The following is a 21822-nucleotide window of genomic DNA, read 5'->3' on the forward strand; positions in this document are numbered from 1 at the left end:
TCACATCACCTCGACGTTTGGATTCTTCTCCTCAATGTCCATCTCGCAGCACATCCGCCCCAGGAACTCGACGCTCCGCATCGACGCCTTCAACCGCATGCCCCAGCCGATGCACTCTATCACGGGCTGCGCGCACTGCGTAAACAGCTCGATGACCGTCTCCGCCGCCATCGGTTTGCTGTCGTTGAGCGCGCTCTGCAGGTTCAGCCCGTCCTCCACCTCCACCACCGACGGCCGCTCCGTCCCTGACCACGGCAGCGGGAACTCCTCGCACAGCATGTTGACCGCCAGCGACTCGGCCAGGCTTGCGTCAAACTCCTCCGAGCCCGTGAGGTTCTTCCACGACTGCGCAAAGCACACGGGGATGCTGTTGCTCCAGAGTCGGGGTCCGTTGACCCGGTTGTGTACGTGGTACATGGCCGTCCCCTCCTCTATCAAGCCCCACCACACCACCAGCTCCGTGCCCGTGTCATCATCACCAAAGAACAAGACTCCGTAAATAGGGTTCTGCGTCGGCTTCTCTGCCAACTCTCCGGACACCACGTATCGTTGGGACCCCGTGTACGCCGCTCGTTGCTTGAGCTCACGGTCCTTGAGCATCAGGTTGACCTTGAACGGGAAGCTCCCTCTAAGGCGAAGCTCTGGCTCTGCTGACTCTGACTCGAGTAGAATCGTCTCCATCTTGAACTCGGGCTTGTACTCTATGGAATGTATTACTGCCGAAAAAGTCAGTATCACCATCTTTAACCGGGGACGCATCTGGGACAGTCGCCTACAATCTCCTGTATCCAGATACCCCGACTTTTTACGGTCGTGCTCTATCACCATGATGACGCTCATGGGGTCTCTCCGATAGACGTTTTCAGCGTACGGGCTCTCACGCAGCACAATGGCCGGCCGCGACAGCGTATCAGGCGATAAACTGCAGTCGAGGACAGCTAACCACCGCTCACCGACGTCTCTGAGCTCCTTCTTGTTCCAGTTCCATCGCGTCACCTTGCACGGGCACTTCCAGATGCGCAGCACGAGCCCTTGATCTGTCAGTCTTATTCCAAAGCGCTCCGAGTCCTCCTGTCCTGCGTACGTGCGGAGGTTGAAGTTGGCCGGGCTATCTGCCAAAAAGTGCATCCGGTGCAGCGTCTCCTCGGGCTTCTGCGACAGGGGCCACCTCCACACCAGGATGGACTGGTCGCCCGACTTCTTGAGCACCTCTTCCTGCAGCCGGAGAAAAGCCTTGTTACCCTCTCCATACAGAATAGGCATGTTTATGCCAAAAATGCCCATCAGTGAATACGCCATGTCCTCGGGTCTGGTCGTCTCCCTATGCGCCATCCAGCCCATCCTTGTGGCCACGTTTTCGCGCTGCAGTAGTGTCGTTATTTTGCGATCCTTCTTTGGGTCCGGCTGTAATAGAAATGACTCCTCGATTCCTGTGATCTCGCTGATTGTCGCGGCCAGAGAATGTCTCTCGCCAAGGGGCGACCAGTTCTGGTCGACAAACTCAACCTCGTCTGGGGCCAGCAGCTCCTGGAGTGTCCAGCCGCGTGTGAACCAGCGGCTCTGTTTGAGGGACGCGACCACCCCTGAGGGTTGAGGAGAAACGTCCGAGAGGTAGGCAAAGCACACTGAAGCCTCCTTGTACCAGCGAAACATGGAGTTGAGGGCCTCCGAGAGCTCAGCGCTGCTGGACTTGTCGATGCAGCATGTGTCGATCCAGATGTGGTCATAGCCGCGGTCGAGAGCCTTCTCGCAGGCCTGAGAGATCTTGCGGTATCCTTGGCCATTCTTCTGGCGAATCTCGTTCATGCGCGCCTGGCTCTGGATGTCGTCGAACAGCACCTCCTCGCTACCCCACGTATGCGACAGGATGGCGTACTTTTCAGGGCCGGCGCCAAACGTCTCAAGCTGCAAGGTCCTGGTATTGAGGAGTCTCATGCTGGCGACTCGAAGAGGACAGATTGATCAATCGCATGAGGTCCAGGAGATGCAGGCAGTTGTCGTCGTGAGGGTGCGGTTTCATGGTCTTGGTTTCAGCCTCGCGGTGGTCCAGGCGAGGCGAGGTCAAAGCCGCAAGCGAGTCAGGCCTGGCCGTGGCCGTGGCCGTGACCGCAATAGGCCTTGAGCCTGGGAGATGGGGACGGGGACCAATGAGACGCCTCAGACGCCCTGTGGCAAAACCCTGCCCGCAGCAATGTGGCCTCTACTGGACAGTACAGGTCACTCTCTATCCCTATTCATCCAGTCTTGCTCACAAATCCTTCCGTCCATGAACCCCATCGCAAGTCATAAGCGTCGTCGAAATAAGGTAGACGTGCGTCTGAGAAACGAGGCACGTGATGCAACCTGAGACAGGTGAATCCAGCGCCATGCAGTCGTAGCTCTTGATGCTATCCATCTCACTCATCCCTCACTATCAAATCAAGCCGCCACGGCATTAAACTTGAAACAACCAACGTGCCCTGGTCCCCGCCATGTTGCACCTGCATACACGTATACAAGTACAGTACTAGTAGCCAAAGCCAAAGCCATAGTCGTTGTCATAGTCATAGTCGTAATACCTAGTACCTAGTCGTCTGTCCATCCATCCATCCATACTAAAAACTCCATCCGTTCGTTGAATTCTAGTGAGTGACCACGCTACCCAGAAACTCATCCACTCAACCACCAACTGACCCAACATCAAGCCCTTTCATCCTCAACCCAAAAGAATCGTACTCCAAGCCAAAGCCCGTTGATGTGCAGCTCGTATAATGCTGAAAAGAGAACCACAGCTCGCACAACACCTGTCCTATCATGCATGTGCATCATCCCGTCTATCCCCGACCTGTTGCCTCAACCTGAGAACTCCGCTGGCTCATGGCCTATTGAAACAGGCCCTCTAATCGATCCTAGCATTTGATAGACTTTTCGCTGCAGGGTTGCTGAGAATATTGACCTGCTTCACGCCTCTGTACTTGCCCTGCTTACGGAGCCGCTTCCTCGCCACCATGACAGGAACCGAGCTCTTGGTCACTAGGTAGTTGGAAAATGATCCCAGAATGACACTACCCATTGTTAGCTATGCGCATATCCTGTCAGCACGAGAGCCACTTACCCCTTCAGCGCACTTCTTCCTCGGCTTCCTATCACGACCAGTGTCGGGCTGACAAGGTCGATCACCTCGGTAATCAGATGCTTTGGGTTCTTGCAATGCAGCACCTCCACAATGACCCGCACCTGAAGGCTCGTCTTTCGTAGCAGTTTGATGACCCTGTCCGAGATATCCTTGACTGCTCGGCGCCGTTCTTCCTCTGCTCTGCTGCGCTCTCCTCGGCTCGATGGCGCAGGGGAGGTGTTGGGCGTGTTATTCTTCGAGTCTCGAATAGATGCTCGCACAAATTCCGGCACTGCTGTCATTGCCGGGGCCGGCGTCTTGCTGTTGGCGACGGTGTTGATAGCAGCCGCCTGCTCCTTCATGGCCTTTGGATCATCCGGTACTTGGTTTGCATCACCAATGCCTTGCTCCTCATCAACACAATAGATGGCCATGAGCGTGTCGCCATCTCGCAGTACCGTACCGATTGCCCACTCGAGTGCATGTGTGGATTCGTCGCTCATATCTGTAGCCACCAGGTACTTTCTGAGCCGATGATGTTCATCCTCCGCTTGCTGGACAATCTTTTGGTACTCTCCACGGTAAATCATGCGAATCGCACGATGGGACTCTGGCGTCGAGATTATAGTAGACATAGATACGGTGAGGTTCTGCGCCGTTTTGATGTCGTCTCTGTCAGCCTCCTCATCAGAGTCAATAATGGAAGCAGCCGTTGATACTGTTCCCGTATTGTAGCTCGTGTTGGGGTGCACAGCAGCCCTGCTAGTACTCTTCACGTTGTCGCCAAACGGACTGGTGACCTTGATCTCTGGCTCTGACAGCAGGGAGCGATACGTATATGACTTCCCTGAAGCAACCTTGGTTCCTGGTTATCATGTTAGCACCCATCCGAGTATAGAGTGAGCTCGCAGACGTACTCTCTTCATCGGCAGCAGCAAGAAGGCTCTGAGACTTTCGACCATCACCAGAGGAACCCTCACTGGTCTCGCCCTTAGCATCGGGGTTGAGTGTCCGAGGGGCCTTCTTACGACCTCGGTCCTCGTCGTCAGAGGAAAACGTGTCGTCGTCTTCACTAGATTCCAGGTGTTCACCATCAGGGCCCAAGTAATCCTTGACTAATCTGCCACTCTGGCTATCATCTTGAGCACGCATCGGGAGAGTAGACAGAGTGCCCCCCGAGCTCGCCAGGTTTGCGTCTGTCAACCGGCGATAGGCGTTGTTGAGATTAAAAACCTGGCCATCATCAAGCATAGCTGTGCCTGGAGCAAGTACTGTGCCGGGCGACCTCGACCTCGAACCTAGGCGGTTGTGAGGGGACATGGATTTGTGGCCGCCGATGGCGCCTCCAAGGGAGCGCCTGTGTTCACGATCGACACCACGGAGTGTGTCCCCAAGGGAAGTCCCTTGGGTGTTTCGCTTGGGAAGCTGCTGACCCGTGTTGCGTGTAATGATGTCGGAAAATCGGTATCCAGAGACAGGATCATTACGTCCTCCAGCTGCTCGAGGCCCAAACTCGACGGGATTCGATGCGGCATCACTGAAGCTGCGAGTGTGTCCAACGGTGCTGGGTGCGAGGCTGGCAGGTTTAGAAACGGGAGAGCTTGGAGTTGTGCTGGTGCCGGGAAGCTTTGAGGGGCCAGATGGAGGAGTGTCCAGATCCAGCATACTTCGAATCTTGGGTGGGGGAGGGGACGTGGTGTCAAGCATACTTCGCACGGCTTGGCGAGGAGAGCTCGGAGCAGGCTGCTCATCGATATCCAGCATGCTTCGAACGGGCGATCGCGGGGTAGCATAAGGAGAGGCGGATCGCATACGGTCTTGGGAAGTCTGAGACGGTTGCGGATTTCCGAGCAGCGCAAGAACCTCCTGTCGCTCCATGTCGAGCATGGCCTCTATGCTCATGGGTTGTTGGTTCCGCGACATGATGGCGGTTGGTAGGTAGTACCACAGTTGGGCTAAAACTGGTCTGGTAGATTGTTGAAGTTGGGGGCAGATGCGCAAGCACAAAAAGGCCGAATCGTAGTATCGATTAACGACAGAAACCAGACGTGTAGCAACAAGAAGAGGCTACGGAAGCTGTACCGAAAAGATTTGGGAATGCGCACACACCGCGACAGTTTAGCGGGGGAATTTGTGCAAGGAGCGCTGGGGTGTCGATGTAGGCCAAGAGAGCATTGCGCGGTGGCTGAGAGAGATGGACGATTCGCGTGGCCTGGCGCCTTTCAAAACATGTTGCAGCAGCTCAACAGCGTTGACAATTCTCGGTCAAAGTAGATATTGGGACGCGGTGAAAGGTGTTGTCGGGTTTCGGGGGCCGTACGTCAGAGCGACTCGGTGAAGTAGCCCGGTTGGTGGAGGTGGGAGGTAGGGTTTCCCTTTCTCGGATTCAGCAAGGTCGCGGGGGATCGAGCGATGGGGGAGAGGAAAAAACCAGAGCTGAAAGAGAAATAGCCGGGTTGACGTGGCGAGAAGATCGTGTGACTGACTACTGACTTGCTTGCCTAGGTGACAGATGAAGAATATGAAGAGGAGAGAGTTGGCGTGGAGGGATCCAGGTTCCGGGGAAAGAATGCAGAGACGAGACGTGCTGCGTAAGTTGGACGGACGTGGAGTCGAGAACGGTTTGAGGCAAGAGCGAAAGGCTGCCCGGTGGCTGTGGCCGCCCAAACCGCCTAAAAGCACCCACACGCACAGGGAAGGAAGTGTGGGAGGTGACACTGGCGCTGGCGCTGGACTGACCGAGTTACGGGCTGCGGGCGGAGAGCGGAGCGGAGTGCAGTAAGTGGCAGTGGGGAAGGAGGGGCAGGCACTTGGTTGATGATGGGAATGTCCTGTCTTTCTGGCCTTGACTCGCCCTCTCAGGAGCTGGGATTGCTCTTTACGGTAATGATGCGCGTAAGCATCGGTTAAGGTGTTTTGGAGTGGCACACCGTCATTACTTTGCGGAGTGAGTTTAATTCTAGGGAGATGCGAACCGAGATTATAGGCGCCCAAAGGTGTTGCTCAGAAACCCAACTTGACGTCTTCCAGTACAACTCTATTATTTTCTTTTCCTTGCCAGCCCAAGGAAGAAAAGTCTTTTCATCATCTGTTGGTGGCCTCCGACTCCGTCTTCAGCCCTGGCCCGAGCTCATCGAGTGATTGTGTCGTCATGTGAAAGCATCGTCTGCGCCGCTTGTAGATTATCGGTTTCGTCATTGGACAATGGCTTCTCGTCTGTCTTTGCCCCGACGAAACCTTCGGTAGTTTTGATCTAGGGCTTTTTGGAATTAGATGGCTTTTTTTCACGATTGATGAGCTTCAAGGTCGTTCACTTATATCCTGCCCTACTGGATCTCGGCAAACAAGGCTCTTCAACCCCGTGCTCGAACGGCGTTTAAACAAGATTCGTTTGACAAGCCCGAAACCTTCCGTTCCAGGATCTAATTCCGAAACCTTTGACACAAGGGCTCACATTGCTGAAACATAGATCAGATCAGAACATCCATCTTGTTTAATTCTGACCGTCACGAGACCTGCATCGCTCTCCACATCATTGCTCCCAAAAGAAAATGCGTCTCGCTCATGAGTCAGCCATTGTCGTCGTCTTCTGCCCCTCCGCAACCGCAACCTCGGAAGCGTTTAATGCTCCCCCCCCGATGTCCTCCGATCGCATTCCCGCCAGCATAGCCGTGCCAAGTGCATGAACGCATCCTTTCGGCTCTTTGCATGGAACAGTGCTGTGATCCGGCCCGGATAAGGGTTTCTCCAAGGTCAAGGTCAGTTGGACGTACTAGGCCTATCCCTCTCTCATGATACATAGCATCGAGTGGTGTAAGTCTTCAGGATAGGGGCTCAGCCCCTCCTCTCACATGGTCTGGCCAGCGCAGAAAGATGATTCTTTGCGTCAAAGGCTGGATATGTTACATATTTGGCACATCTACTGTACAACCTAAAGAGGGCGGTTACTCCAAAACTGTGCCCGCTCTACATTTTCTTCTTCGTCTTGAGTTTGTTGGACCCAATGTTGGCTCGGGCTGCCGTGCCCAACTTGTGCACCACCTTCCGCTTCTCCCACACGCTCGACCGTCCCTCCACGACAGCAATGATCTCCTCTGCTATCCGGTGGGGGAACTGCTTGCGTCCGCTGCCCTTGGAGGGCTTCTTGTTGATCACATCCAGGATCCAGTTAAAGGCGACACGTCGTCGTTGTCGCACCCCAAGGGGCACCGGAAGCTCCAGAGCTCGGCCACCACCGCCAGCACCCGCCACGTTGCGGATCTTGAGGAGAGGTGCCACCGAGTCGATGGCCACAGTAATGTACAGGATCGGGTTGAGGGGGAGGTGTTCAGCCGGAGGGGTTCCGGGTAGGAGGGGGTATTTCGGGCTGTAGATCGGAGGTGGTGCGGTTCGGAGGTTGTTCATGACTGTGGCCATGTTCTAGTTTGATTGTTAGCCGTGTTGCCGGCCAAGCCCTTTCATGGGTTGGGCGTAAACTTACCCGCTGTGCAACGCTCAGCTTGCCATCCCGCATCAACAGGCGGGTGATCTGCTCAAGCACAGGATGGTATCGCTTCTTCAAGTTGAAGCCTTGTGGCCACGGCCGCTGGGGCATGCCGAACTTGTGTCCAGGATTCTCAACCTCAGTGTCGGCTTGGGCCAATTCGGCATTCTCAGCTGCAGCAACGAGAGCTTCCGCCTTCTCGGCTGAGGGGATGGTGCCCTCCTGGTAGAGAATATGCTCCTGGGCTGGGGTCAATCCGCCCTCAACTGAGCTCGATACCGTACGGCCGCCGTAGAATAGCTGTTCGAGAGTGGCATCGTCCAAGACTTCCTCGGAGCTGGTCAAACCAGTAGTCTGCAATGTCCCGCCATCAGTTGCCAAGACCGGTACATCGTCTCAATTCAATTCCTACCTCGGCGTCTTCCTTCCCTGTCGAGGCCTCGGAGGCACTGACATCCTTCGAAATAGGCTCGGATTGGGACTCGTCGGGCTTCGGGGCGTTGTCAATCGCTTTCGGGGGCTTGTCGTTCCCCTCGTTCGAGTACCACCGGTTCCGGGGAAGAGTGTTGGCGAACGTCCCAGGCCGGGGGGCAGCAGGCCTCGATCGAATTGCGAGAGCTCTGCATGCGCCCCAAACCCTTGATCTTGGAGACATGGCTGAGCTCCGCGTTGCTAGCAACGAATTCGTGGAGCAAGGTACTATACAGGCTCGTGGCTCTTGTGATCAATGGGCAAATTCGCGATGCAAAATTCCCCGTCGAGTTGTGCGGAAAATCAATAATCCGGACATTGTCGTTGGTAGCTTACATAACTCTCCTGGACCACCACTCCCCCAAGCATTGACGACAAGGAGGATGAAAGCTTGGATATTTGCGGGTATTTACGAGGAAAGACTGGGGCAATGCGATAAATAGTCGGATATAGTATATATTCGGAGAGTTAAACTCTTGGCTAGAGCATTATTTATGCGAACTTCAGCTATATTCCTTGCATCTTCCTAGTAGCTCCCACTTGTCGTCCACAACCACCCAATTCCACAACACCATATTAATGAGATCCAGCAAAGCTTACCTAGCACTTTGAAACGCTAGAGTTCCACTTGTTTTTCTCATTTGTCTAGTTTCATATGTAATACTGGAGGTTTTCTCAACGTCGCCAAGACTTACTTATCTTCTGTACACGCCTGTCTCACTGGCACTCGACCACACCATGTCCCTACTGCATCCAGGTGTCAGAATCAGTGCTTTTTCTTCAGATGATCGTCGTCACGTACCGAATCGCCGTAATCGGAGACCGTGGCAGTTGGGGGTGCCGTCACCTAATCGCTTCAACTGCAGCTTCATGTGATCAACTGTGCTCACTTCCACCCCAATCAACCGTGGCTGCGCCGAGGGTGGGGGTTCAACGACGTCTTGATAGTAACCATACACTCCTCTTGAGTTACCTACCCAGGTCCTTGTCATTGCGCTGACAATGGAGGCTGACCACGATAAGAGGCTGATGGAGGCGTTTCCCCGCCCATCAACAGTTGCTTGGATTCGACTTCTCACACCACTGATGCAACCTTGCGTCCGTCTCGATGCCAAACAATCCTTGTTTCCATGTCTGTCTGTCACCGTATGTCCTCAAACAATGCAAGCCCCAGTTCAAATTCCCGGTATCGCACAGTCCATTTTGCCCAACTCCTCGAAAACCTGCGTTCAGCAAGCCTCGAATTTCGAACCCTAAGCAACTAACCCTCCTTAGTAAAGGGAAACCAAATGCCGCCGACTAAATCCAACACGCCCATATCGCACCAAGTGCTGCAAGAAATGCTGTTGCATCGATGTGCGCCAGGCCATATTCGAGCAGCATCCATAAAATACAACTCGCAGCCGCCATGAAGATCCACCTCCAGATCTGCCGGCTGCGTAGTACTCATCCCTTTTCGTTCTGCTTGGTTCCAGTTCCAAACTCCTGTTACATACTTCGCCAGAGCAGCAAACACGATTCAGCAAAAGAATATCGCGAAAACCCAGACCCAAGCACAAAAAGATAACTCCCCCAGTCGTGAATAGAGAAGAGCCCAACCATCCTGGTTTGCAGGTTGGATTGCTGCACAGTCGGTTGAGCTTGTGAGCAGTGCCCCCATCAAGTGTCTACCAGCTCCAGGATTGAGTGGGAGAATTGGTATTCGATCCAGTCAGCCACTTGACAGCACACTCAGCGGCATCCTCTCTTGCGTTGTTGAGGTTCTTGCCATCATACCAGTACCGAGCATTGAGTGTCTTGCCGTGAACCGTGACCCTGCTTGACCACGCAGTACGACCGCCTTCGGATTCAAGTTAGTGACCCTTGGTCGGGACAAGTCAGTTACAGGGAACCTACCTCGACGATCTGACACAATCTGGAAAACGGGGGGGCGCAACTGGGCATCACGGCAGAAATCTACAAGAGTTTAGCTCGGAAAGCCCATGAATTGAAGGTTTAGGGGAAGACGAACGGTCGAGCTGGTCCTGCCAGGGGCCGGTGGGGTTGATGGATTGAACTTCCATTGTTGCTAGATAGAGAACAGGAAGGTAGGCACGAGAAACCAGGCGGGAACCTTGGTTATTATGTCAAGGCCTTTGAAGGGTGGGGGCTCAGATGTGTGGATGCTGAGGTAGGTGGCAAGAAGCTAGCGGTGGAAATGGAAGATCCTCAGTGCCGAGTGCTGGGGGATATAATTGAAGCTGTTGACAGAGTTTGAAGATTATAATGGGCGCGGGTGGTGTGTTATATATCCAGTCAAGTTGAACTTGGTTGTAGCAACGTGTTTGGGAGACGCCGGGCGTGTGGGGTCCTGGGATATGACAACGGCAATAGAAACCCTGGTAGAGGCGGCCAAGATTTGGTAGCCAGCTGGGCGTGGTATATCCGAGGAAGCCTCAAAGGTAAGACGAAGGCAAGCAAATAGGGCGGGCCCAGGTTGTCGGGCGGATGATGTGGCAGAAGAGGATTAGATGCCGTCAAACGGGGAGGGGGCGAAGCGGTGATGTGGACTTGACGCAGACACGGAGATGTTTGTGTGAAGTTGCAGGACGGCTAGAAGTCTGAAGCGTCTAGCGGCAGACTGCATCCAGGGAACAGGAAACCCAATCAATCTGAGAAGTTTACGAGAAGAGGATAGGAGGGAAGGGGAAGAGAGAAGGGAGGACGAGGTGAAATAGGAGAATGTGAGCCACAACTAAGTGAGCCCAAGTCTCGACGGAGGCGTGGGAGGGATTGACAAGCGAATCCTCACAGAAGGAACGAAGTTTCTGCTGGCCAGCAAACTACGGCACAAGCCTACGTCGGTATCGGTACGGCCTGCGGCCCTGCAACTTGGTAAACGGGGGGGGCTCCAACTCAACATTGCTTTTTCTGCCCCTTGAGGAGAGAGAGTGGGATCTGGCGCATCGGGTTAAGCTCACCAGCAGGGAAGCAAATCGACTCGGGAGTGACAGACAAGAGAAGGGCGGGTGTGAGCCGAGTTGCTTGGACCTCAGCGTGGGCCGTGCCGGGGCCGGTCAGTCCCTTGCAAGGCGGCAACGGGGACGGGGACGGGGACGGAGACGGGAGCGGGTGAGGAGAGGCGATGTGCTGTTTGTGTTTGCGCAAGGATTCGGACATGGCCATCATGATGAGGCTCGACACGACAAGGACAGGCGAGCGTTTGTGAATCTGCGATTGAGTCCAGGACAGGCAGCAAGAGGGCCACGGCGTGCAGGTGCAGCAGCAGCAAGCAGAAGCAATGTAGAGGGGAAACCATGGGGGGGCGTGTACTCCAAGTCATCCCCAAGGGCGTCTGTGGATGTTGCTCGTGGCCGTGGAGCACTGCCAAGTACAAGCGTGCAAGGGGACGGTTGATGGATGGAACCTAGATCACGAGGGCGCATGCGGTAACAGACCTGCTAGAGGTTTGATTTGGAAAAGGCTGGACGACTCTGGCACGCTGGTGCAGCTCCGTCAGATGCGAAAAAGCAATGCCGGGGAGATGGTGCTCGATGGTGGATGCCCAGCCCAACTCGATCCAAGCAGGGTTTGGGGGTTACCAGCACATGAGGAGTGGCAGTACTGTAATTGAGGAGAAAAGAGAAAAAGAAAAAAACAAAGTGAGGCTGACCACAAAAGAATGAATGAGAAGCAAAAAGGAGCATGGGCACGAGGAATGAGGACGACGTGGGAGATGAACGATTCGTAATGTCCAAGAGAGGCGCCCCTTGGCTGCGACTCGAGGTGAAAAGAGAAGACAAGACAACTAACTCCATCTCCCAGTCCATTGTAGCGGGTTCTAGGCAATGATGTGCAGGATGATGATGTGTCGTGCTTCGGACGATGCGATGTCGTACACGAACATCAACTGCAGACGTCTGCAGGCACAGGATCAGGATTAGAATTAGGATCAGGTACGGCCGAGAGAGAAATGAGGTTATTCGTGAGGCGTAGCGCAGCAGCAGCCCTGGATTTCAGGTCGAGATTACCATGGCCACGTCAAGCGAGCAGCTGAGGCGATGCCAGCTCAGGGCAGGCATTGACACCCATGGAGCCCTGACCAGGCCAGGGAGCACATGGTCGATTAGCCCAAAAAGCCATGATAGAAACCCTTGCCCTCAAACATGAACAAATACGAACAGGGGAGAATCGCTTGAAGATGTGGAGAGACAGAGCAGCGCCGCTCAGAGCAGAGCAGAGTTGACCGACAAGGAGGCGAGAACTTGCAAGGGGCTCCCTGTCCTCGAGACACGATTGGCCCTGTCGTGTCTCTTTTCTTCTTCTGCTCTCTCCTCGATGTTGTCTCCTCCGCTGCGCATTTCTGGGATTGGGGGATCGCAAAATTTGGTGTCGTTTTTCTTTTTGATGTGGAGTCGACAAGATCATCTCGACTGGGATTTGGCGGCGAATCCCAGAAGACCATCCACGCCGGGAAGGAGCCCGGATCTGTGCGTGTGGGGGAGAGGGGGAGAGCTCAGCGTGCACCGACCACCCGCTATCATGGGTTGGAAGGCGCTGGCTGGGTGCCTGCCCTGTTACGACCTACGTATTGTAACCCTTGGTGCTTGCCCTGGGCTAAGCCTCTCAGGCGCTAAGGCAGGCCTGGCGATGACCGGCCTCTTCTTCTGATTAACTAACCTCCGCCAGCTTCATGCTGTCGGCTTCAGACAAAGCAAAGCATCCTCAAGACCTCGAATCTTCCCCGAGACTGGTAACAAGGTGGCGTTCCTAGGTGCGTCGCTACTGCTACTACCTAGGCCCGGGTCTTGAGCGTTCTGTCGATACCAAGATCCTGCGCTGCAGCCAATATCGGACCCAGGGATGATGGGACGGATGCTGGGGTTTGGGGACCAGGGGTTAAGCTCGGGACAACCAACTAAATGTCGACCTCTCCAGTATCAAGAATGGGCTTGAATGGGGACCGGACCCCAGCCAGGCCTCGGTATGATGGAGAGCTATGCGCGGTAGTTCAGGTGAGCTAGCCAGCCCTTGCTGTCATCTACCCAGAGTTGTTGACTGGTGTTAAGCGCGCTTTGCGACTGATAATACGACCCTAACAGAATGATACCCTTCGCAGTCCCGTACCCATATCGCCGATGGATGACCTCCAGGGTCCGCCTTACACGGAGCGTGCTTTCACCAAGTCTGGTTGCCGAATAGAGTGGACCTGGACCTCAATTTGGGGACTTCTTGAACAGGGCTGGCTGGCCTGAATCTGCATTGAATCTGCTGGCGTCTGTCATGTACGGAGGCCTTGCCGCGGCAATCCGTTAGGCTGGACTGGACCCAATACACCGCATGCCCCGGCTCGCGGTCGCTATTATCGCCGATGCTGGGCCTGGTTGCTTTTTCCCGGCCGGCGTCGAGATTTTTTTTTTTCTCTTCCCCTTCTGTCCTCGCCCTCTTCTTGTTCGCTCTCCCGGCTGGCTGTGTTCAGGTCTGCCGGTCTGGCCTGCCGATCAATGACCAAGATCCCGGCTCGACACACATGTCCAGTTTGATTGAGAGCGTCACAGGCGCTTGATCCGCCGCTGTCAGAGCAAGCAACGTTGATCCTGCTTGCATCCAAGTCTGACATGACATAGTATTTGCATCCAATGTCCCAGTGTGTCGGGAGATGCCAGAGAGACCCGCAGCACCAAGGCACCGCCCAAGTCAATAACTGCCGAACCCACTACTTCCGCCTGCTCGGGATGCTGGGCCTCTTCCAGGTTTGGGGTCGAAGACAGGTCGGGCCCCTGCATGTGGCAGCCTGCTAGTCCTGTGCGTGCGGGTTGAGAAGTAGAGGCCTACTTAGTCGAAGGATGTCAGACGAATATATTGACTACAGATGCGGGCGTTTGTTGCACGCCGAGGTAAAGGCTGCTTGGCTGAGCCATGCATCCAGCCTCGGTTTGCTCGGCACATCACAGCATCAGTCGGTTCCCACAAGCAAACTGGCAACCACCGTCCGTCATCTTACGCATCGAGCGTGCGTGAATGCATCTGTTCCAGACTGAAAAGTTCACGCCATCCTTGGTCGCCTTGGATATGCAAGACGACGAGTTGTTACTCTACACACCATGATAGCCTTCTTTTCTCATCCTCTTGTCTCCTGGGCGTGAAAACAAGGCCAAAACATTTCTGGAAACCGACAGATTGGTTATCAATCAACAGGACGAGCCGACCCGATTCAGGGTTACAGTTACATGACCCCATTCCCGCTTGGGCTTAGAATCAAACTCCAAGGCGAGCCATCGTCAGCCTTGGGCCCTGACCGGTCCGTCAACTCCCACCTCGAAGAGACGACGTGGGAGGCAGACCGACCAAGGAGCTTCGTCATATTTCACCGTGGACGTCTCAGTGCAGCTTGGATCAGGGCACTCCGATCCACCGTGGACGCGCGCCAGATCAGCCATGCAGGACAAGGGATGCTTGATGGAAACCTCAAGCATCGCTGTCCATGCCCTGGCCAAACAGCAACTCCTTGGGACGTACTGCTCCCGCGGAAGGGGTCGAGATGATGAGACCAACTTTCCCAATCTGACCGCTGGAGATTGGCCGCACCTATCACGGGCTTTCTTTTTCTGGAACTCAACTTATAGCCCCCAAGACATTTCATCCGCCACTTAACCGTTTGCTCAGCTGGCCTCGTGGACCTCCGAGACAGGCCAGCCTTTTTTCACCGGTCTGGAGAATGGCGTAGATCCCCACGTCAGGCCTTGCATCGTGACCCTCCGATTCTTCGCCCTCCTTGCGTACCCTGCGCCTCGCCATTTCGACCACGACATGAGGGTTGGCAAAGAGGTGTGACATGGCTAGACCGTTGAGCGGCTAGTTTCCCCTGCGGTCGCCCGTCCTCGTCCACCTGGTGTTTGTAACAGCCGCTTTCTAGACCGAGTCTGAGGATTGTTGGAGCCATTTGGTTGGGTTGGCAAAGTTGACACCTATCTCTGACAGCTGTATCCGTATCGCTTCCCAACTCCTTGCTTCAGACACAAGCGCAGACACACACGCCCACCCACCCACTCGCGGGAGAAGCAAGGTGTAAGTCTGCACCTTCAGTGTCCGATGGCGGCACCGGAGGGAGGTCCTCGGCCATGACGACATGCGGGATTTCAAATTGATGAGCAAATCAGTTTGTGATCGAGCCGAGACACCTGCTTTGCAACCCTCCGACACGGCGCTTGCAACGTTGACGCGCGGGAGCGTCCGGATCAACAAACAACCCACAGGCCGGGTCCAACCAGAACGGTTCCGATGTTTCATCGAATCGCTCGGCAAAGATCCATAGATGGATGGATGCGAGAAGGGCAAATTTTTTCTCTGCGGAGGAGCAGCAGCAGGAACGCAAGCAATCACGCAGCACAGCACATCCCATCACATCACACACAGCAGCACAGCCCATCCGGCGGTGAATAATGCCATCTTGAGTCCTCCTCCGCTGCATGGAGTCGATGCCGGGTAACACCGGTGCCGGCGTCCGTGACCCTTTTTCCTCTGACTCGGTCACAGGCAATACATCCATAGCATTGCCGCCGCAGGAGCAAAAGGAATTGTTGTCAAGGGGCGGTCAACTAATATAGATGCGAAAGTGAGGCTTATGCGATCCTGGAGACGCAGCAAGGAAGAGAAGGCCTCTTGACGCGGCCGGCGATGCAACTAGAATGTCCGAGTCCCGCAATTACGATCCTCAATGCCAGATTCACGGTTTTAGGTACAGGTTCACCCCAGTTGCAGGCTTTAGCATATGCCAATAGCTTATTCTTCCGAGGACTTTTCTTGATTGTTTTCTTTTTCAAAAAATAAACATCGTGCAGCACACGGGGTGTTTTTTTCTGGGGCGCGCTTCGACGTCTGCGCGGATACATACGCGGATATAGACGCAGGATGCAGGTGAGCAATACTTTGACTACATAGAGTAACTTGTAGCTCCGATGTGGGTTTCAACATGCTTCATGTTTGTGCATTTTATAGGTCATTAATTATGTTACTGATTAGTTCAATAGCACTACGGTATTGTGATCTATCTAAATTGATCAGAATTCGGAATTCGGACATCTGTTCCGGCAGCCTTTTGCCCGCCCCAACATCGGTTGTCTTTGTTGGTGTTGATGACTGTTCCCAACATCCGAAACACAACAAGCCCATCTCTTCTTCCCATGAGATCGGCTGCCTAGTGGAATGAATGAGCCAATATCCTAGTCCGATGACAACACCTCACGATGATGGTTCCATGAGTTTCGGGAGTCGCCCCATTTACTCGGGCCGACAACCAACCCCCGCCTAGAACCTTGATGCCAGTCAAGAGTCTTCGATACTACGTCCTACACTGAGTATCGTGATGTCTATTCCGCATGACATTGGACAGCTGCTGCTAGACAGGCAGACGAATAACATGTTTTGCTCTCTTTGAATTCGAAGCCGATTTGAAGAGAAATTCCCAAACATCGTCTCTCGGGTCTCTCGGTAGCTGCTCCAAGGTTGGAAAGAAAGCAGTAGACTAGTTTAGCGAGGTTGTCACCTTGACTAGTCTCCTGTGAGAGGCTGCTATGATGAGAGCAACATTGTAGATGTCATGCTTGCCAAGAACAATCTCCCCGAGAATACGTCACGGCAGCTCAACACCACAACGGCCATCCCATGTCTTCGGTAGAAACTATGCCGATCTCCCCACACCACTCCCCACAACTCCGGGTTTCTGGACGATTTTGGCGAACGTTAATTGAAAAGTTAACCTAGCGTGAAGGATCCGGCTGCTCAGGTGCCCGTCCGTCGCCGTAGTATCGCCGGGCATGCCATGGAAAGTTGGGGAGGGCATCTCGAGACTGGGGAACGATGTTACCCTAATGAGTTTCCCCTCGTCAAGCTCTCGTGTTCTCGCTCGCTTCAGCGAGTACGTGGGTCGCCATGGATGGTATATATAGTCAATGGCTTCTCTATGAGGACCGTTGTCTCTTCATCGCTTCAATGGCACATTGAACGAGACATTCAACAATGAAGCCTACACTTCTTTTAACTGCTGGCTCCTTGGCCTGGGCAAAGCCGTCCGGCTACAAGATCGACTACAACCGCGCACCCCCAAACCTGTCGACGCTCGCCAACTACAGTCTGTTTGAGACATGGCGTCCTCGAGCGCATGTGCTCCCTCCCTTCGGACAGATCGGAGACCCCTGCATGCACTACACCGACCCAAAGACGGGACTGTTTCACGTTGGTTGGCTTCATCTTGGTGCCGCGGGGGCCACGACGGATGATCTGGTGACGTATCATGATCTCAATCCGGATGGGACTCCCTTCATTCGTGCGGGCGGCACAAATGACCCCATTGCCGTCTTTGACGGGTCGGTTATCCCCAGCGGCATTGACGGCAAGCCGACACTCCTTTACACGTCGGTCTCCTACCTACCTATCCAATGGACCATCAACTACACCCGAGGCAGCGAGACACAGTCACTGGCCGTCTCAAAGGACGGTGGCCGGAATTTTACAAAGTTGCAACAAGGTCCGGTGATTCCGTCACCTCCCTTTGCCCTCAATGTGACGGGCTTCCGAGACCCCTACGTCTTCCAGAACTCTCGCCTCGACTCGCTCCTGGACAGCAAGCCCGGAACATGGTACAACGTCATCTCTGGCGGTGTGCACGGAAAGGGGCCCAGCGTGTTCCTCTACCGTCAGCATGACCCGGAGTTCCAGTACTGGGAGTACCTGGGCCAGTGGTGGCATGAGAAGGCCAATTCCACCTGGGGTGAAGGACTCTGGGCCGGACGATATGGATTCAACTTTGAGGTCGCCAATGTTTTCAGCTTGGATGAGGAAGGATACAACTCCAAGGGTGAAGTCTTTGCTACTCTCGGTGCTGAGTGGTCTCTCGAACCAATTGTACCTGAGGTGTCGGACTTTCGCGAGATGCTCTGGGCAGCAGGCAACGTCTCGGTTGAGGACGGTGATGTCAAGTTTTCTCCCACAATGGTAGGCAAGCTGGACTGGGGCCACTCTGCCTATGCCGCTGCTGGAAAGGTTCTACCGTCATCTTCGAAAGCTTCATCCAAGAGTGGTGCACCGGATAGGTTCATCAGCTACCTGTGGCTGACTGGTGACTATTATGGTACACTCAAGCAGTTTCCAACTTCGCAGCAGAATTGGACAGGCTCACTTCTCCTGCCGAGAGAGTTGAGTGTTGGAAAGATCAGCAACGTGGTCGATAACGAGCTCGCACGGGAAAAGGGCTCATGGCGCGTGGCTAAGAACGAGTCGGGGGTTGTGGAACTTGATACGCTGAAGCAGGTCATCGCTCGCGAAACACTATCCAAGCTGACCAAGAAGGAGTCTTTCACTGAGGAAGGCCGAACCATCAGCAAGTCTGGCTCAACGGCCTTTGGGCGACACCCCAAGTCCAAGTTCTACGTTCTCAAGACCTCAATCTCATTCACAAGCTCGGCTCGCCACTCAGATCTGAAGGCAGGCTTCCAGATTTTGGCCTCAGAGCACGAGTCCACCACCATTTACTACCAGTTCTCAAACGAGACTGTGCTTATTGACCGGAGCAAGACAAGTGCTGCTGCGCGCACTACTAGCGACATTGACTCACGAAACGAAGCGGGACGACTACGACTGTTCGACGTTACCGAAAAGGGTGAGGAGCGGATAGAGACTCTGGACCTTACCATTGTCGTGGATAATTCCATCGTGGAGGTTCATGCCAATGACAGGTTTTCGTTGAGCACCTGGGCTCGGTAAGTTTGACGAAATGTTTGGCAGAAGTGATACTAACTTTGATAGTTCTTGGTACGCTGATTCGACTGAGATCCGTTTCTTCCATGACGGAGAGGGTGAAGTTACGTTTGGTGATGTGTCTATCTATGAAGGGCTCTTTGATGCTTGGCCTGAGAGGAGGCGGTAGGCGATGATGAGGTAAATGCGGCATCTGTATAATGACACAGGAACTAAGAGTTACCATACACATTGCATGGGAGCTTCAGTACAAAAAAGTAAATCTCTGAGATTCTATATATTCGAATCTAGTATATCGCTACAAACCTGTTCTGGCTTTCGTTCTTTGAAGAGGCATTCTAGACTCTCCTTTATTCCATGTCATAACCCGTCAAGCAGAAAACTCCTTATTGCGCCAATGCAGATACAGTCTTAACCCCAGACATCCTCGAGCCACTTGCTGCCCTTCTTGGCCGACTCAGCCCAGCTCCGGGCCTCGGCGTCAGTCCAGCTGTTCTGCTGCTTCATCGACTCTTCAACAACGTTACCCACCTCGCAAGCCATCGACGCCCTGCCGCAGATGTACATGTTGGCGCCGCCCTGGAGCAGCTCGCACACATCCTTCTTCATCTCGCCGACCTTGTCCTGCACGTACGTCTTAGGGTGACCGTCGGCTCGGGAGAAGGCGGGGACGATTTCAAGGAGGCCGTCCAGCTCCTTGGCTACTGAGGCAAGCTCCTCACGGTAGAGGTAGTCTTGGTCTGGGGAGCGGCAGCCGAAGAAGACGATCATGCGACCAATGGGCTTTCCAATGGCCTTGAGACGAGCTCGCTCGAGGATGAAGCCACGGAAGGGAGCCATGCCAGTGCCAGCGCCAATCATAACGAGGGGGGTTGTCCCGAGGGTGGGGAGCTTGAAGTTTGAGCGACGGATGCAGGCAAAGACCTTGTGACCCTTGAGGGCATCGCCAGGGCCTGAGAGAGCGTAGGTGGGGGCACCAGGGCCAACCTCTGGCTGGGCAGCATCGCCGTTGAGGGAGTTTCCGAGGGCGTAGAGGTAGTTTGTGGTGACGCCGCGGATGGCCTTGGTTGGGTCAGCTTGGAGGGGGGAGTTGTCGACGCCGACGGTGATGGCGACCTTGCGGGCGGAGACGGCGCTGGATGAGGAGATGGAGTAGTATCGAGGTTGGATAGTCGGGAGAGTCTCAACAACGTATGTTAGGGGGAGGTTGGTCCAGACAGCACCAGCAGCGGACAGTGCCAGGAGACGACCTAAAGTGATGTGGTTCTTGCCGATGAATTCAGCATAGGCGTTCTTGTCCTTCCCAAGGGTTGTCAGAACGTTCGCAACCTCTGGCGAAGGAGCAAAGCGAGCTAGAGCACCGACAGTCTCACGAGAGACAGGGGCAGACACTTCGAGATAGTGACGGAAGAGAGCCAGCAACGAGGTAGGGCTGGGGATCTTGATGGACTCGCCCTCCTCTAGGGCTCGGATAAGAAGAGGCGTCTCGGCTCGCTGCTCAAGTCCAAGCGCCCTGAGGAGGAGCTGCACCTCGTGATCAGGGTTGATGGGATAAACGGCGAGGTGGTCGCCAGTTCGGTAGCGGAGCTCAGCCTGGTCGCTGAGATCAAGCTCCATGTGGATGCAGTTCCTGCCGGGGGACGTGTAGAGCTCTCGCGACTCCTGCACGGTCAGAGGCCGGATGGGCGAGTACTGCTTCACGATCTTAGCAGGGCCGCTGCGGTTCTGGACGGGCTCGCCGAGGTTGAGGTCCATGACGTCGAGGGACTCGTCCTCGACAATCTTAATACTGGGCTCGTAGGGGATGTCTCGCTCCTCGTAGCCGAGCTTCTCCTGGAAGTGCGTATAGAGATCATCCTTCCATGAGAGGAAATCTTCTTCAGTGCCGCCTTGGGCGTCGTTGGCCTTGCCCACGGGCATTAGGCGCTGAGCGCCAGCCTTGTCGAGGGCCTCAACCACGACATCGATGACGCGGTTGTAGTAGCGGTAGCTGCTGTTTCCCAGACCAAAGGCCATGTACCGGAGGTTGGGCAGCTTGATGTCAAAAGGCCGCCTGTTGAGCCAGTCCCAGAGGGCAGCAGTGTTGTCACTAGGGTCTCCCTCGCCATATGTGGAGATGATGAAGATGGCGAGCTTGCTCTGGGGCAGGTTGGCGATGGAGTCTGGGTCGTAGTCGCAGAGGTCGGCGCAGAGGGTCTGAAGGCCGAAGCGGAGGTGACACTCCTTGGAGAGTCTGTTGGCAAACATTTCTGCTGTGCCAGACTGTGAACCCCAGAAGATAACAACATCCTTGCCCTATCGAAGTGTTAAAGTCGGTGGTTTAAGGGACAGGGGGTTTGACTTACACTCTCTTCCATCTTCTTGGCAATATCACGAGTTGCCTTGGGTCTTGATGCTGCACCATCCTTGGACCCCATGCGTTCGTACCAGATATAATCATACGGGTCTGGCCTGTCCCACGCGATGCCACGGAGGAGATAGGCCGCCGAGGCCACGCCGACTGCAGTCAGCGCAGCAATGTCGGCGACAGTCTGGGGCGGCCCCAGCTGGGACAGGGCATTTGCAGGAAAGACAGTAGACATGATTGAAGAGTTCAATTGCCCTTGATTTGAATGAGTCTATCTTGTGCTGAAGAGAGAGTAGAATCGAGAAGAGGAAGCTCGATATTCATATCCTACGACGATGCCCCACGATGTCGCCTCTCTCCAAAGATGGAGAAAAAATCCGGGGGTTCTCTCATGACGGAAACTGGGTCCCTCAGAATGTCAAAAAGAACATCTCGAGTTTCTCTCCAAGTTGTCACGATGTTGGAGTTGATGGAGGGTGGGATTGGCCGGAACTTTTTGCCCTCTTGGTCATTCTCGGATGCAATCGTCGCCACTTGGAACCCGTCTCAAAAGGGAAACTTCCTTATCGGGAAGCCATCTCCTTCGGCCGTGACGCCGGCGAGAGCGAGCATGAACTAACATGCGGGAAATCTAGATAGAGTCTAGATCTGTGGGGTTTAACGCGGGGAAGGATGACTTGACTGACGACATTA

General features: G+C 54.5%; 6 protein-coding genes across 6 annotated transcripts; 1 reads left to right on the top strand and 5 right to left on the bottom strand.

The window, feature by feature from the left end:
* On the bottom strand, positions 1–1935 carry NCS54_00386700 (Hypothetical protein; the record flags this gene model as incomplete). The annotated part of the gene is made up of 2 exons (XM_053149422.1): positions 1–716; positions 777–1935. 2 exons carry the CDS (start codon positions 1933–1935, stop codon positions 1–3), a joined length of 1875 nt encoding a protein of 624 aa, XP_053005397.1.
* Positions 1936–2878: 943 nt separating this feature from the next.
* Positions 2879–5017, bottom strand: NCS54_00386800 (Usp domain-containing protein; the record flags this gene model as incomplete). The annotated part of the gene is made up of 3 exons (XM_053149423.1): positions 2879–3044; positions 3095–3959; positions 4012–5017. 3 exons carry the CDS (start codon positions 5015–5017, stop codon positions 2879–2881), a joined length of 2037 nt encoding a protein of 678 aa, XP_053005398.1.
* Positions 5018–7060: 2043 nt separating this feature from the next.
* Positions 7061–8232, bottom strand: NCS54_00386900 (Ribosomal-S7 domain-containing protein; the record flags this gene model as incomplete). The annotated part of the gene is made up of 3 exons (XM_053149424.1): positions 7061–7513; positions 7575–7931; positions 7990–8232. The coding sequence occupies 3 exons, from the start codon at positions 8230–8232 to the stop codon at positions 7061–7063; spliced, it is 1053 nt and encodes a 350-aa protein (XP_053005399.1).
* A 1483-nt stretch (positions 8233–9715) lies between these two features.
* On the bottom strand, positions 9716–10111 carry NCS54_00387000 (Hypothetical protein; the record flags this gene model as incomplete). Its single annotated transcript, XM_053149425.1, has 3 exons — positions 9716–9888; positions 9945–10004; positions 10060–10111. 3 exons carry the CDS (start codon positions 10109–10111, stop codon positions 9716–9718), a joined length of 285 nt encoding a protein of 94 aa, XP_053005400.1.
* Positions 10112–17045: 6934 nt separating this feature from the next.
* Positions 17046–18951, top strand: NCS54_00387100 (Hypothetical protein; the record flags this gene model as incomplete). Its single annotated transcript, XM_053149426.1, has 2 exons — positions 17046–18784; positions 18831–18951. 2 exons carry the CDS (start codon positions 17046–17048, stop codon positions 18949–18951), a joined length of 1860 nt encoding a protein of 619 aa, XP_053005401.1.
* Positions 18952–19193: 242 nt separating this feature from the next.
* NCS54_00387200 (NADPH--cytochrome P450 reductase) lies at positions 19194–21364 on the bottom strand (the record flags this gene model as incomplete). The annotated part of the gene is made up of 2 exons (XM_053149427.1): positions 19194–21077; positions 21128–21364. 2 exons carry the CDS (start codon positions 21362–21364, stop codon positions 19194–19196), a joined length of 2121 nt encoding a protein of 706 aa, XP_053005402.1.
* Between the last annotated feature and the right edge of the window lie 458 nt (positions 21365–21822).

This window comes from Fusarium falciforme, chromosome 3 (genome assembly GCF_026873545.1).
Source record: "Fusarium falciforme chromosome 3, complete sequence".
Classification (NCBI taxonomy): Eukaryota; Fungi; Ascomycota; class Sordariomycetes; order Hypocreales; family Nectriaceae; genus Fusarium; species Fusarium falciforme.